This window comes from Gadus macrocephalus, chromosome 9 (genome assembly GCF_031168955.1).
Source record: "Gadus macrocephalus chromosome 9, ASM3116895v1".
Classification (NCBI taxonomy): Eukaryota; Metazoa; Chordata; class Actinopteri; order Gadiformes; family Gadidae; genus Gadus; species Gadus macrocephalus.
In genome coordinates this window covers 19,265,178-19,277,577 of record NC_082390.1, presented here as the reverse complement: position 1 = coordinate 19,277,577, position 12,400 = coordinate 19,265,178, and the positions used below count along the sequence as shown (strand labels likewise).

At 53.9% G+C, this 12,400-nt stretch overlaps 1 protein-coding gene across 1 annotated transcript in view; it reads right to left on the bottom strand.

Moving 5' to 3' along the window:
- Positions 1–8,623: 8,623 nt before the first annotated feature.
- The window catches only part of tle3a (TLE family member 3, transcriptional corepressor a), a 15,834-nt gene continuing 12,057 nt past the window's right edge, over positions 8,624–12,400 (bottom strand). Inside the window, 8 exon segments of the mRNA XM_060061604.1 lie at positions 8,624–10,020; positions 10,352–10,428; positions 10,670–10,820; positions 11,094–11,241; positions 11,384–11,631; positions 11,773–11,934; positions 11,936–12,023; positions 12,126–12,209. Coding sequence (XP_059917587.1) covers positions 9,913–10,020; positions 10,352–10,428; positions 10,670–10,820; positions 11,094–11,241; positions 11,384–11,631; positions 11,773–11,934; positions 11,936–12,023; positions 12,126–12,209 — 1,066 coding nt within the window. The 3' untranslated portion in view covers positions 8,624–9,912.

The window sequence follows — 12,400 nt, the reverse complement described above, 5'->3', positions numbered from 1 at the left end:
GCTCCTCAGCGATGGAATTGAACCCATTAGCAATCGATTAAAGACCCAGCAGGTCGCCACCAACCCCGTCCTTAAGAAGGAAGGAAGGAAAAGGGGGGAGGAAGGAAGGAAGGAAGGGGGGAGGAAGAGAGGAAGGGGGGAGGAAGGAAGGAAGTGGGGAGGAAGAGAGGCAGGGGGAAGGAAGATAGGGTGGCTTGATGGAGTCGAATGGAGGTTGGGTTGTGCTGTTGATGCTGGTGGTAAGAAGGTGGGGTTGGTTGTGGTGGTGGTGGTGGTGGTGGTGGTGGTGGGGGACAAAGTGGGCGTCATGGTGTTTGTGGGGGGTTAGAGGTGGTGGTTGTGTTGGTGGTGGTGATGGTGGTGGTGATGGTGGGGGTTTTGTGGTGGGGGTAGGAGTGTCGGTAGTGGGGGTTGTGGTAGTATTGGTGGGGGTGGTGTTGGTGGTGGTGGTGGTGGTTAGTGTGAATCAGGTTCCGATCTTTGATTTTGTAGAGGCAGCGGGGAGAGCCTCGACCAGCCAGCCAGCCCCTGTGGAGCAGCTGTAGTCATGGTCTGGTGAGCAGCGGGGGGGGGGGGGGGGGGGGAGGGGGTAGCAGCCTGAATGATGAGTGACAGGTGCCGGCAGCTCTGCAGGCAACCAGGCCGAGATAAGATCAGACCCCCAGGACCCACCTGCCGGCTAGCCTGCCCCCACCACAACCATCCGCCCGCCCCCAGGGGTCAGGGGTTACCAATACCGCGGCCATATTCATAAGCCTTATCGAATGGCTCCAGCCATGCATGTTTACCCAGCCCGTGTGATATGAATGATAAGCACTTTGACCTTTGGAAAGCGATTAGAATTTCAATCGAGTGACCACCGATCCGTCCATAAAACAATATGACAGGAGTCCTGAGAGCAGCGAGCAGCCCCCGGGCTCCCAAACAAATGATTAATCACGCACTGCCGGTGATTACCAATGTCGAGCGAGGCGGACCAGACCTACATGGGAGGTATAGTAGTTTGCTAACGGCTTCTTCGGCGTCCCCCCCCCCCCCCCCCCCCCCTCCCCCATCCATTATAGATGCCCCGCACACGCAGCCTGTCAACTTTTAGTCCCCGTGCCGACCTTTATCCGGCAGAGGCCTCATAACTGACATTTTCAATTACATTGCAAACAACTTATCAATATGCATGGATTTCCCAGCCAATATCGGGGCAAACAGAGTCGTTTGGAGAGCTAAGTCTGTCAGGGGAGGGAAATAGGGCAGACATGTCAAGGTCAGGGTTTTGATAATGAGGGACAGCCCGCTGAATAATTGAATGGGCAGAGCGCTATCGACTGTTGAAGCAGAAGCGTTTAAAGCGTTGGCGATCGTTAAGGAAAATCCTCCCGGCACTTTATGTTCCATGGCAGTAATTTATGCACAGGCATCCAAGCGGGTGCCCTATGGTTCACAGCACTGAATGCACAAAGCAATGAGTGGATTAGCCAAGCACGCTTTAGAAACAGCAGCCAACCGTGCAAGTCATTCCTGTGGATGGATTGATGCTTCTGGCAGCGCAATTATTCAACTATGCATTTTAAATACGCAGGCTTATGGCAAAGAGCCGGAGTTATCTACTCCGGTGTCCTTGCCAAAAATACAGCACATAAAAATGGTTTTAATGGTTTGTTAGGTTACACGACTAGACGTTAAAACGGTTTGATCGCTGGGATCACACAAGGATAGTATTGCTGCGCCGCAACAGAGGGCAAAAAAAAATTACAAGCGTGAGCGTTGAGCGTGGATGTAAGCATGTGTTCCCGGGAGCAGGAACAGGAAACCGCTCAGACGGCCTGCTGCCGCTGCACTGATGACATCGGCGGGCGCTGATCACATTTCCTGGAGGACACGGCCCAGCGGCGCTCCGTGCAGCGGGCCGGTCCTGACGGGGGGGGGGGCGCGACCTGAGGGTGGCCCCGATCAAAGCGCCAGATGCAGACGCTGGGTAAACAAAGCGAGCGGCGGATCACATGACACCTTTGTTTACTGGAGCCATCTCCCGGTCGCCGCTAATCTACCAGGACCGGGGGCTGCTCAAGCTGCTGCTGTTGTTACGACAACACCAGCCCACTGGACCAGTTCTCAGGCCCAGAAGCCTCTCTCTCTCTCTCTCTCCCTCTCCCCCTCTCCCCCTCTCCCCCTCTCCCCCTCTCTCGCTCTCTCTGTGGGTTGAGGCTTTAGAGGGAGGGATGATGAGAATGTTGGGAAGGAGGAGGGGCAGAAGGAGGAGGCCGAGGGGGAGGGGGAGGGGGAGGGGGAGGGGATGCAGGGAGGAGGGGTGGGGGTAGGGGATAAGGGGAGGGAGGCCTCTAATCCCACTATGTAATTACTGCTCCCTGCAACAGCCAGACCAACTCTGGGCTAAATCTGATTATCTGACCTAAATCACGCTCGTTTCTCTCTCATGCCCGTCAAACAATTCCTTATTTGTGCCCATGAGAGCTAAGCACACACACACACACACACACACACACAGAAACACCCTCCCCACGCCCACACCCCCACGTCGAAAAGTCACGGCCTGTTTATTTGATCAGCCTAGGAAATAAACATTACTCTCCATGATACACAAACAAGCAGGACCAGGGGGGGGGGGGGGGGGGGCAGGCCCAGGGGGGGCGCGCTGCCGGATAAGATGAAGACATGCTGATGAAAGACAAATATATATATATATAGAAATATAGAGTATTCATCACGTCCGCGGCGTCCGCGTGGGGGTGGCGCGGCGGCGGCGGTGGGGAGAAGGCGACCACGTGAATGATGATATTGTGCAGCGTGCGGTAAATAAAAGGTCAGCGCGCCTGATGGAGACATAGCCCCGCAGCACGTACTGCCCCCCCCCCCCCCCCCTTCATTCTGCATGTCCCACGTTTACAACTCGGAGGGGGAGGGGAGGGGGAGGACAGAGGGGAGGACAGAGGGGAGGAGGAGGAGGAGGAGGAGGAGGAGGGCACGGGGGAGGAAGGGGGAGGACAAGGAGGAGATGAGGAGGGAGGGAGGGAGGCGATGGAGAGGAAATGCAGCTCTTCAGTGGGAATAGAGACAGGCTAAAGTAAAGAGGGGGGAACAAATGAGGTCTGTGATCCTGCCTCCCCCTCCTTCCCACCCACTCACCCGCCTCCCAGCCTCCCACACGCACACCTCCCCCCCTCCGCCTCTCGCCGGCCCAATCAGAGCGAGCCGCGGCGCTCAGCTTGACAGCCAGGCCTTTGTTGGCTCCTGAATAGAGGTTAAATATCCCTCGAAAATCAGAGCTCTTTGGCTTTCTGGACGCATAGTCAGAGTCCCGGTGCCTTTTCACATGCTAATGCCCCTGCTTTTCCCCCCTTCCCTTTGTAACCATGGTTAGACAGTGCTATCATGCTGGAGGGCGATGAATAAAGCAGGCGAATTTGGAGTCTCCCCCTCCCCCTCCCTCCCTCGTCCTCCCCCCGCTCCCTCCTCCTCTTTTATCACCCTCTCTTCAAGGGAGCACACATTCCACCTCCCCCCACCCTATACAACCCCCCCGCCCCATACACCCCCACCCCCCCCTTAAAAATAAAATAAAGCAGCACAGATGGTCTCCGCTGACCCGCTATTTATCATTGTGTCAAAAGCTTTGTCAGAGTACTGCACGCCCCCAACCCCCCCCCCCCCCCCCCCCCCGCGTGCCCCCCCCTCCCCCCGCACCCCAAACAACAGGCCCGGGGATCCTGCGTTTGTTTCCATTGACGAGCCCCCCGTTCAGTTTGCAGACGTCTCATTAGGCTTAAACCACCAATTAATTTCCTTTGTTCTGATTAAACGGCTAATTCTAAACATGAGGCGCGCCGACGGGCCGGCGTCGCTCCGGAGCCGCAGACAGACAGCGGTGCTCGCCACCGAGCCGGCGGAGCGTGTAGCAGGCAGGTAGCAGGGGGGGGGGGGGGGAGACGACCCTGTGTGTGTGTGTGTGTGTGTTTGTTTCTGTGTGTTTGAGAGCCGTGCATGGCTGATCTCAGGTGTGTAGTGTGTGTGTGTGTTTGTGTGTGTGTGATGCGTCTGCTCAGGTGTGTGTGTGTGTGTGTTTGTGAGTTGTGGTGGGGAGGTGAACCCAACGACAGAGGAAGCAACGGTGAACATGAGGAGAGGGAGGGAGAGAGAGGAAGAGGAGGAGAGAGATTAGAAGAGAGGGGGAGACAGAGAGAGAGAGGAGAAGAGAGACAGAGCAACAGAGAGCCTTGTCAAAAGCTTCCGTTAATTTGTAGAAGCCCTTCACACTCGCACGGATGGCAACTCATTAACTGCTTGCAGATTTGTTTTTTTTTGCAGCCAGGGGATCAAGTGGCCCTCAGGAGTAAAGGTTGCAATCATCTGCTGATGGCAGCGGCCAGCAAAGGAGAGCAGAATACATCAAAACACACACAAAAAGGATTGAAGCACAGAGTGATATCCAAGGCAGTCATCTTTCTATTGGAAGTGTGCTCACAAAAAGCTATCGGGTGGCTGCACTCCATTATCGCAGAGCGAGCTGTCATTACGGCCCGGGATATATGGGAGCCTCATAATATCCAGAGATTGCTAGTTTGTTAGACAGGACTGTACAATTTGCTGCAGCCTTGAAGGATCCTCCAGCCTCCCGTCATTTACCAGGGGAATTGCCGGAGCATTGCCTTTTGTCTGCTGGAGACACAGGGGCAATTATCCAGCCTCCTGTAATGTTTCCCCCACTTTAATCTCCAGCCTGAGAACGGAAAGCCGAGCAGCTCGGGTTTCACAGCGCCTCTGGGCTCTATTAACACACAACCGCTGTTTAGGTCCGGCCAGACGGCCCGCAGAGGACAGCAGGCTGACAGACAGCCCTCCCCTGGGCCTGCAGGCAGAAAACATGATTATGTCATAATAATATATTCTCCAAAATAGGACCTTTTGAAAGATCGGCCCCTCTGTCTTTTCAATCTAACATGGCCGTGTTTCTGTCGGGGCGTGGGGGAGGGGGTAGCAGGAGTGACGGGTGCTTCAGTGAAGCAAGCAGGACAAGAAATACAAACTTTATACCTCAGGCACTAGAACAACAACAATAGTTCAGAAAATGAAACAGATGAGGGAAAATAAAATAATATAAACACCTCACTTTTTGAAATTGTTTCAATTCATTTCAGGCTTTTTGCTGTTTTGTTATTCTTGATGTGGAAAACAATACACCAACGCTGTCTTGACTGAACACCAACCATCAGAAGCCATTGGTTAACAATTCATAGTGAAATGTCAGGTTTCAGTAGTTATATAACAAAGAGGTATTTGTCTCATGAGGAAACTTTCGAATGGTTGTCATTATCATTGTTGTAATATTATTTTCATTGCCTAACACGTAGCTTTTTATAATATAAGTATGATTATTATTCATTGTAGTAGTGTTTTTTCATTTATTGCAGTCCAATTAAGGGCTGTGACTGGTGCATTGTGCAGACAATACTAGTGTTGTTTGCACAGCCCAGTTCTGCTGGGCTGGAGATCACACAGCCACTCCAGCTCCACTATGATCTCAAACTCTTCACTCAGGGAACAGAGGGATAAGGAAGAGCAATTTTCTGATCAAAGAACATGATTCCTTTTGGGATATCTCTCTGTTGCTACATCGCAGTGATTGCTGTCCTACACAAGGAATAAAAGCATGAAAACATGGGGACACACAACAAACTCAAAAGAGAAGGGATGGGGGCATTTTTTATCCTCCAGATGAAATAAAGAATGTGATGCATCACACAAACACACACACACACACACACATACACACGCCCACACACACACACACACAAACACAGCCACAGGAACTTTGAAACACAACAAAATGTCAGACCCAGAAGAGTACAAATGGGAAGAGGAAGTGGCCAAGGGGGCGCTTGGGTTCCAGAGTTTCCAATGTTGCCTCCATAATGACTCACACAGCTTCAACACCTCCAGCTGCGCCGGAATCAAAGAATGTGTGTGGAAATATAATTAACCTGTTAGCATAATGCTAGTCATAAACAGCATTCTTGGAGTTGTCTTGATTTCCACATCAAAGGGCACGCTGGTGCCATTTCAGGGCATGAAGTACCAAACAAATCTAATTACTGTTTATATTGAATCTCTGGATTCCACTACATGTTTGCAGGGAACACAAAGGAGGGCCCTGATGCTGCTGTAGCAGTTTTTTCTCTTTTAAGAGGCGTCTTTGGAAAACAGTCCCTCGCTAAAGGGCAGACAGTGAACGTGTAAGATAACGTGTGGTCCATTCCTCTTCAAACCTGGTCCCAGGAATGCAGCCGCTAGCTTGACAGTGTTCACTCCTGGAACAAAGACCTTTGGGTCCATGAAAGACCAGCTCAGACATCTTGGTTTTATGTTAGTAAACGTACAGTGGGGAACTTAAGAAAAGAAAAAAAAATCGTATCAGCATTTGGATATTATTGTCATCTGGAATCTGTTTAAAACATACACGGACATGTGTGCCTCTCTTTCAAACAGTGGGGGGGAAACAAGCTACATGCAGACCGCCTCCAACCGTCACCACATTACTGCAGCACCTCGCTGCCTCCGCTAAGCTCCCAGACGCCACATCCTGAACCCCAACACAGAGTCCTCATGTAAAAGGTCTCGCGGACATCAGCAGTCAGCGCACAGTAGCAGGGTCTGAGGCAGCAGCAGCAGCAGCAGCAGCAGCAGCAGCAGCAGCAGCAGAGACGGCCTCAGCAGTCGCAGCGAGCAAGCAAGCAATCCGGGCTAATCCAAATGAATCCGGGGCTCCCAGGTTTGTTCATCCTGGTTAGAGGGTGATGAGTGCTGTGCTGGGATGCTTATCTGCTGCCAGTGGTCGGCTGTGCAGCCGCCCCGTGTTATCAGGGCTCAGCCTGCTCGGGGATTGGAGGGCCTGTGCAGAGTAAACATAGGACCCGTTCTCTGCTTATCTATCCCAGGAGGTAGGGGGCGACACACACAGGAGAGAGAGAGAGAGAGAGAGAGAGAGAGAGAGAGAGAGAGAGAGAGAGAGAGATGCAGGTTACCATGGCAACCTCCTTCCTTAACCCCCCCCCCCCCTCCGCCCCCACATTTGCCTCCAAAGGCAGAGAGAGCCCTGGTGGTCTTCGTGTAATGCGATTCCACTAGAATGCACTGTGGATTAGAACAGCAGTGCCTTCTGGCCCCAGGCAGGGCAACAGTAAAGACATTATTACCCAGATCAAACGCTGTAATCACTATGCACTCGGGGCCTTCCCCATCTATTGCAGATAAAACCCAGGACTGGCAATGCTCAGGTGATTAGGGGATTATTATTCTGCTGTTGAGCATGGTGCCAGTTCCTTTGCTATGGAAAAGCCCCATTTCCTCATTTGATGGATGGGGCAGAGCAAGGCCGCGTGCCAGCCCAACGAACGGGCCAGGACTCTGGTGGACTGTGATCAATGGTTGGCAGCTTAGACCAAACAAAAAAAACGGTATTTGATGGGCGTACACACACACACACACACACCCACAGACCCACACACACACACCTTGCAGGACGTCAGTCGATATTTTAAATTGTTCAAACTCCTCGCCTTGGATAGGAGAATATAAGGGCTGTCAAACTCTTTGGCTACTTATTCTACTTATTGTGTCCGGGTACAGTGCTCCGGGCCCCCCTGCATCGAGTGGGGCCGCCCGGGCTTTGACATGAGAACCTGCTTAAAGCTCTCCTCTGCGGGGGTGGATCAGGACCAGACAATGACCCCCTCCCCCCCCCCCCCCCCCCTCTCCAATGTCCAGCAACAGGCCCTTAGCCCCACCCCCCCCCCCCCCAGATCCTCCAGTGATGTAGCCTGGAGTGACCATTCAGCTCCAACAAGGACCCCCCCCCCCCCCACACACACACACACACACACAGGAATCACCCCCACTTCAGGGATGTGGGAAAAAGGTCTGCAGCCCGTGAGAGCGCGACGGCGTCCGGGTCCGAGCTGAAAGCATCCGGCCCGGCTTTTATAGTCCACCGCCACCACCCACAACAACAACATCCCTGAAGGGGCGCCGGGCCCCAGGAACAGAGCCTGAAGGGCCCGGGCGTGGAGTGGTGCAGCCAAAGGGGGCCATTCATCTCAGTCCTGCTCCAGAGTCCTCGACCACCAAAAGACCACTCGGAGAACAAGGGCCGGGCTTACGTCATGCTCGCTGAGGGCTCCGCGCATACAGGAGGTAAAAGAGAGGGAGAACACACCAGGCCGTATTGTAGCGCTCTGCGGCGGGACCGGGTATCATTTCAGCGCTAGCATTAAGAGACCAAAAGGGATCTGAGGACAGAAAGGCTGGTCGGGACAGCCACTACCATTCATACTTTTCGAATATGAAACACAAGCTTAGCGATTTCAAGAGATCATTGCCTTCAGAGAGTCTATTGTAGCCGTTCTGGAAACTCTTAATAATGTGTGGGGCGTCAAACCAGGCTGCACACATTGACCACCATTTTGTAAATGTGTTCCCTCCGTGTTCAGGGGGAGCACATGAGGCAGAGAGAATTCTAGAAGGACCAGGATATTGGAGAACAGGATTCTAGACGCCTTTCCCTGAATATCTGTAGACAACGGATACTTAGATACGTAGGAACTCAGTCAGACTATTTTATATAAAAAAACAGTTTATTGAAATATCAACAACTGTACAATCCTTAGTGACGATGACAAGTGTTTGCTACAAGATTTGAAGTGTGTTAGAGCAGAGACCATTGCCGTCCAGGAGAGAAGATTATAACGAGATATCGTTAAGTACTGAGAAGTAAACAGCGCATTTACCAAATATGTTAAATCTTGACATTCTTGTCTGCCAATTGCATGACTAACTTTGGAAGCTTTGCATATCAGTCATGGTGAGTCAGCGAGAGGGCATTTCAGACCTCCTCTCAGACGCATGGACACGGACACAATGAGCACAAAAAGGTTCATATGATACTTTAAGAGTCAAGGAACAAAAAGAGAAGGCTTCATATGGTTCTCTAGGAAACCCCCAGTCCTCCACTCGGGCCAGTAGTCAGACCATTAAAATGTCGATAAAAAGCAGCCAATGAGTCACAATACATCCAGAACTTGAACGTTGGAACTGTTGATATTTGGGAACCGGGAAAAAAACGGTCTGGAAAGTATGATGGTGTCTCCGTTCCAGTCAGACACGAAGGATGTTTCCAGAATTCTTCCCATCCCAAATGGACAAATGTCTGTTTTCTACCAAAACAGCATTGATGTTTTGAGCGAGAAAAGAAAAAAACAAATTAGATTTCCAAAAGGTCATCGTGGACAAAGAACGTGGAAAAAAAGGGCATAGGATGGGGAAAGTGAAATAGAATATCCTCTTACAGTCCTAATCTAATTTCCATTCCCAGAGGGGACAGAAAATCAAGGAGAGAACAAGAAAGAATCATCACAAGCGTAACGGGACACCAAAATATAAATCTATAAAAGGCCTTTTATTACTCCATTATGTACACTTTTCACAGAACCTGCAGAGAGGAAGCTTCAGAGCGAACCACCGCTTCTAGTCGCGTCGCGGAACCGAACCTCCGGGTTTGAAAATCAAAAACAAAATCACAAAAATATCCAAAGAAAAAAAGAAAAGTAAAACCAAAAAGAACTGCACGACAATAATTTCTTCTCCGGTGCCTTGACGGCCGCCCTCGACTGTACACGGGTTGAGTCACACGAAGGAGGGACAGCGCCGTCGGGGGAGTGGGGGGGGGTGGGGGGGGGGGGGTGGGGGGGGGCAGAACGCCGTAGTCCACCCTCGCCTGGCTCCGAGTCATCCTGCTGCTGATCCAGGCCGGGGAGGGGAGTGGGGGGCTGCAGGCGACATCCATGCTGTCTGAGTTTGGGGCGGGGCGCGGGGGTCGGGGGTTCGGAGCGCCACGGGTCCTCTGGTTTAGTAGATCACCTCGTACACCGTGGCCTTCTTGTCCCCAGAGCCCGTCACGATGTACTTGTCGTCGGCAGAGATGTCGCAGCTGAGCACGGACGACGACTCCTTGGACTGCAAAACAAGGCACAGACGAGGGGAGAGTTAAGCAGAGGGGAGAGAGACCCCCGCAGACAGGCGGGCTTCTGGACCGGTTTAACCCTGCTTGAACCTTGTAAGGGCGGGGAGGGGTGGAACAGCTGACCACAGGGGTGGAATTAGATTAGAACGATATCTAACGGGGAGGGTGCCATGGCCGGGATGGGAAATGGCGTCGGGTCAATATCCAGGTTGGGTTCTCATCTGATAGGGGAGCCAGCGGTCGGCCTGCCCTTCCTCCCTCCCAGAGGCTGGCGGTGCACATTGTTGGGGCCCGGCTGCAGACCCAGCCTATCGATCCACCTACCTGGAATATGCTGGCGCCATACGGAGTCCTCCATGCGTTCAACAGATTGTCCTTCCCCGTGCTCACAAACCATTTACCTGCGGACGGAGAGAAGCAAGGTAGAATGAGGCCAGGGGCACAGAGTAACAAGCCATGGAGGCAAGGAACTAGGGAATGAGCGGCCATTAGCCGGGTCACCGTGGTGACAAACGGAGGCATTGGGTTCACGTTAGCAGGAGTATATTAAGGTCTGAGGCAAAGAGAAGAAGGACATGGGGCTTCTTCGCCTATGCAGTATTACGTGCGTATGCGTGTGCGCGCGTGGGAGTGAGTTCATACCGCAGTAGGCAAACTTGAGGGAGAGGACGCAGCTCTCGTGCAGGTGGAGCTGGTACTTGTCGGGCTTGGTGTGGTGCAGAACCTCCACGTTGCTGCTCTCCATGCCCACCGCAAGCCACTCCCCGGTCGGACAGTAGCCCAAGGAGAAGATCTGGAACCAGGCACAAATTACTGACTGGAGACCCAGGCTCCCAACGCCCAACAGTGATGTAGCAAGCTCATTTCATACCCGTCCTAGTTACTACTACTCATTTAGCTTTCTCTCCAGAGTGCCTTATAAAAGGCCTCTTGCTCAACGATGTCTACTGGTTCACCGCAGACCTCGGGGTTCGAACCCAGAACCTTCCTGCCTTAACCACCAGACCGTAAGCTAACCATCCATTTATTTAAGCCTGTGATGCGAGTGAGTGTTTCCAGGGCTCACCTGGGAGGTGAAGTCGTGCTGCTGGAGCTGCCGGCCCTCCCTTAGGTCCCAGGAGCGCACCGTGTTGTCCAGCCCGCCCGTCCACAGCTTGGTGCCGTCGTGGGAGATGTCGATGCAGCTAGCGCCGTCCGTGTGGCCCTGGAACTGCCTGCAACACAGGGGAGCCCACCGGGAGAGAGTCACACACACAGCGCTCATGTCCCTGGTACGCCGTGGGGCTTGTCTGGGGGGGGACGTGGGGACGGTCTGGGGGGACGGGGACGTGGGGACGTGAACCCGGCGACGCTCACCTGACCAGCGTCTGGTTGTGGAGGTCCCACACGGCGATGTTGCCGTCGCTGCAGCAGGAGAAGCAGACCTTGGCGTCGGGGCTGATGGCCAGGGCGTAGCAGGCGGGGGCCGAGGAGGTGAGCTCCGCCTTGATGCGGGGCGTCGGCGAGGCCAGGTCCCAGATGGTCAGCGTGCTGGCCTCGCCCCCCACGATCAATGTGCGGCCGTCTGGCAGCAGCTTACAGGAGCGGATGTAGTTATCCCGGTTCTGGGGCGCAGAGGACACAGAGCATCGATCAATATCGAGCGTGTGCGGCCCGGGAGGAAGGGGAGACGCGGGCGGGGCCGCGGTAATCAAACCCCCGGGTTATCGACGGGCGCGGGGGGGCGACGGGCTCAAGGTTCTCACCAGACAGTCGAGCTGCGACACGGGGCTCTTGCTGCCGGGCTGGCTGATGTCCCAGATCTTGACACAGCCCTTCCCCCCGGTGTAGACGTGCCGCGTGGGGTTGCTGATGGTCACGGCGCACACCACCTCGCCGTGGCTCAGGGTGTTGATCTGCCGCGCGTGGGCGCGGGATGCCCGGCCCGATCAGCGCGTCCGGCGGGAAGGGAACCGGCTGCATCTGCCCGTCGGCGCTGACGTGGAAGGAGTAGGCCCTGGGAGGCAACGCGGAGAACCACGGTCAGCGGGGGGGGGGGGGGGTCAGGCGCACAGGGGGTCCCCGTGCGGGACACGATGGGAGGAGGGGGGGTACTTACGGTTTCCCGCCGGCAATGGATGCGAGGCTGGCGGGGAGCCCAGGGGCCCTCATGTGCGTGTGGGGGTCAAAGCCCTGCAGGGAGAGGGTAGAGTAACAGGGCGGTTAGGACGCTGTGGTTCCCTCTGCGGTCTGCACTGCGTCCGCTCACTCATACCCAACGGTTATCAATAGAGATGCAAGTCTTATCTCCGACACACTCATTACGTTCGGCCACTGAGCAGATTAAACTGAAATCCCAATAAAAAAAAAAGGAGCCAATAAAACAATGCCAGG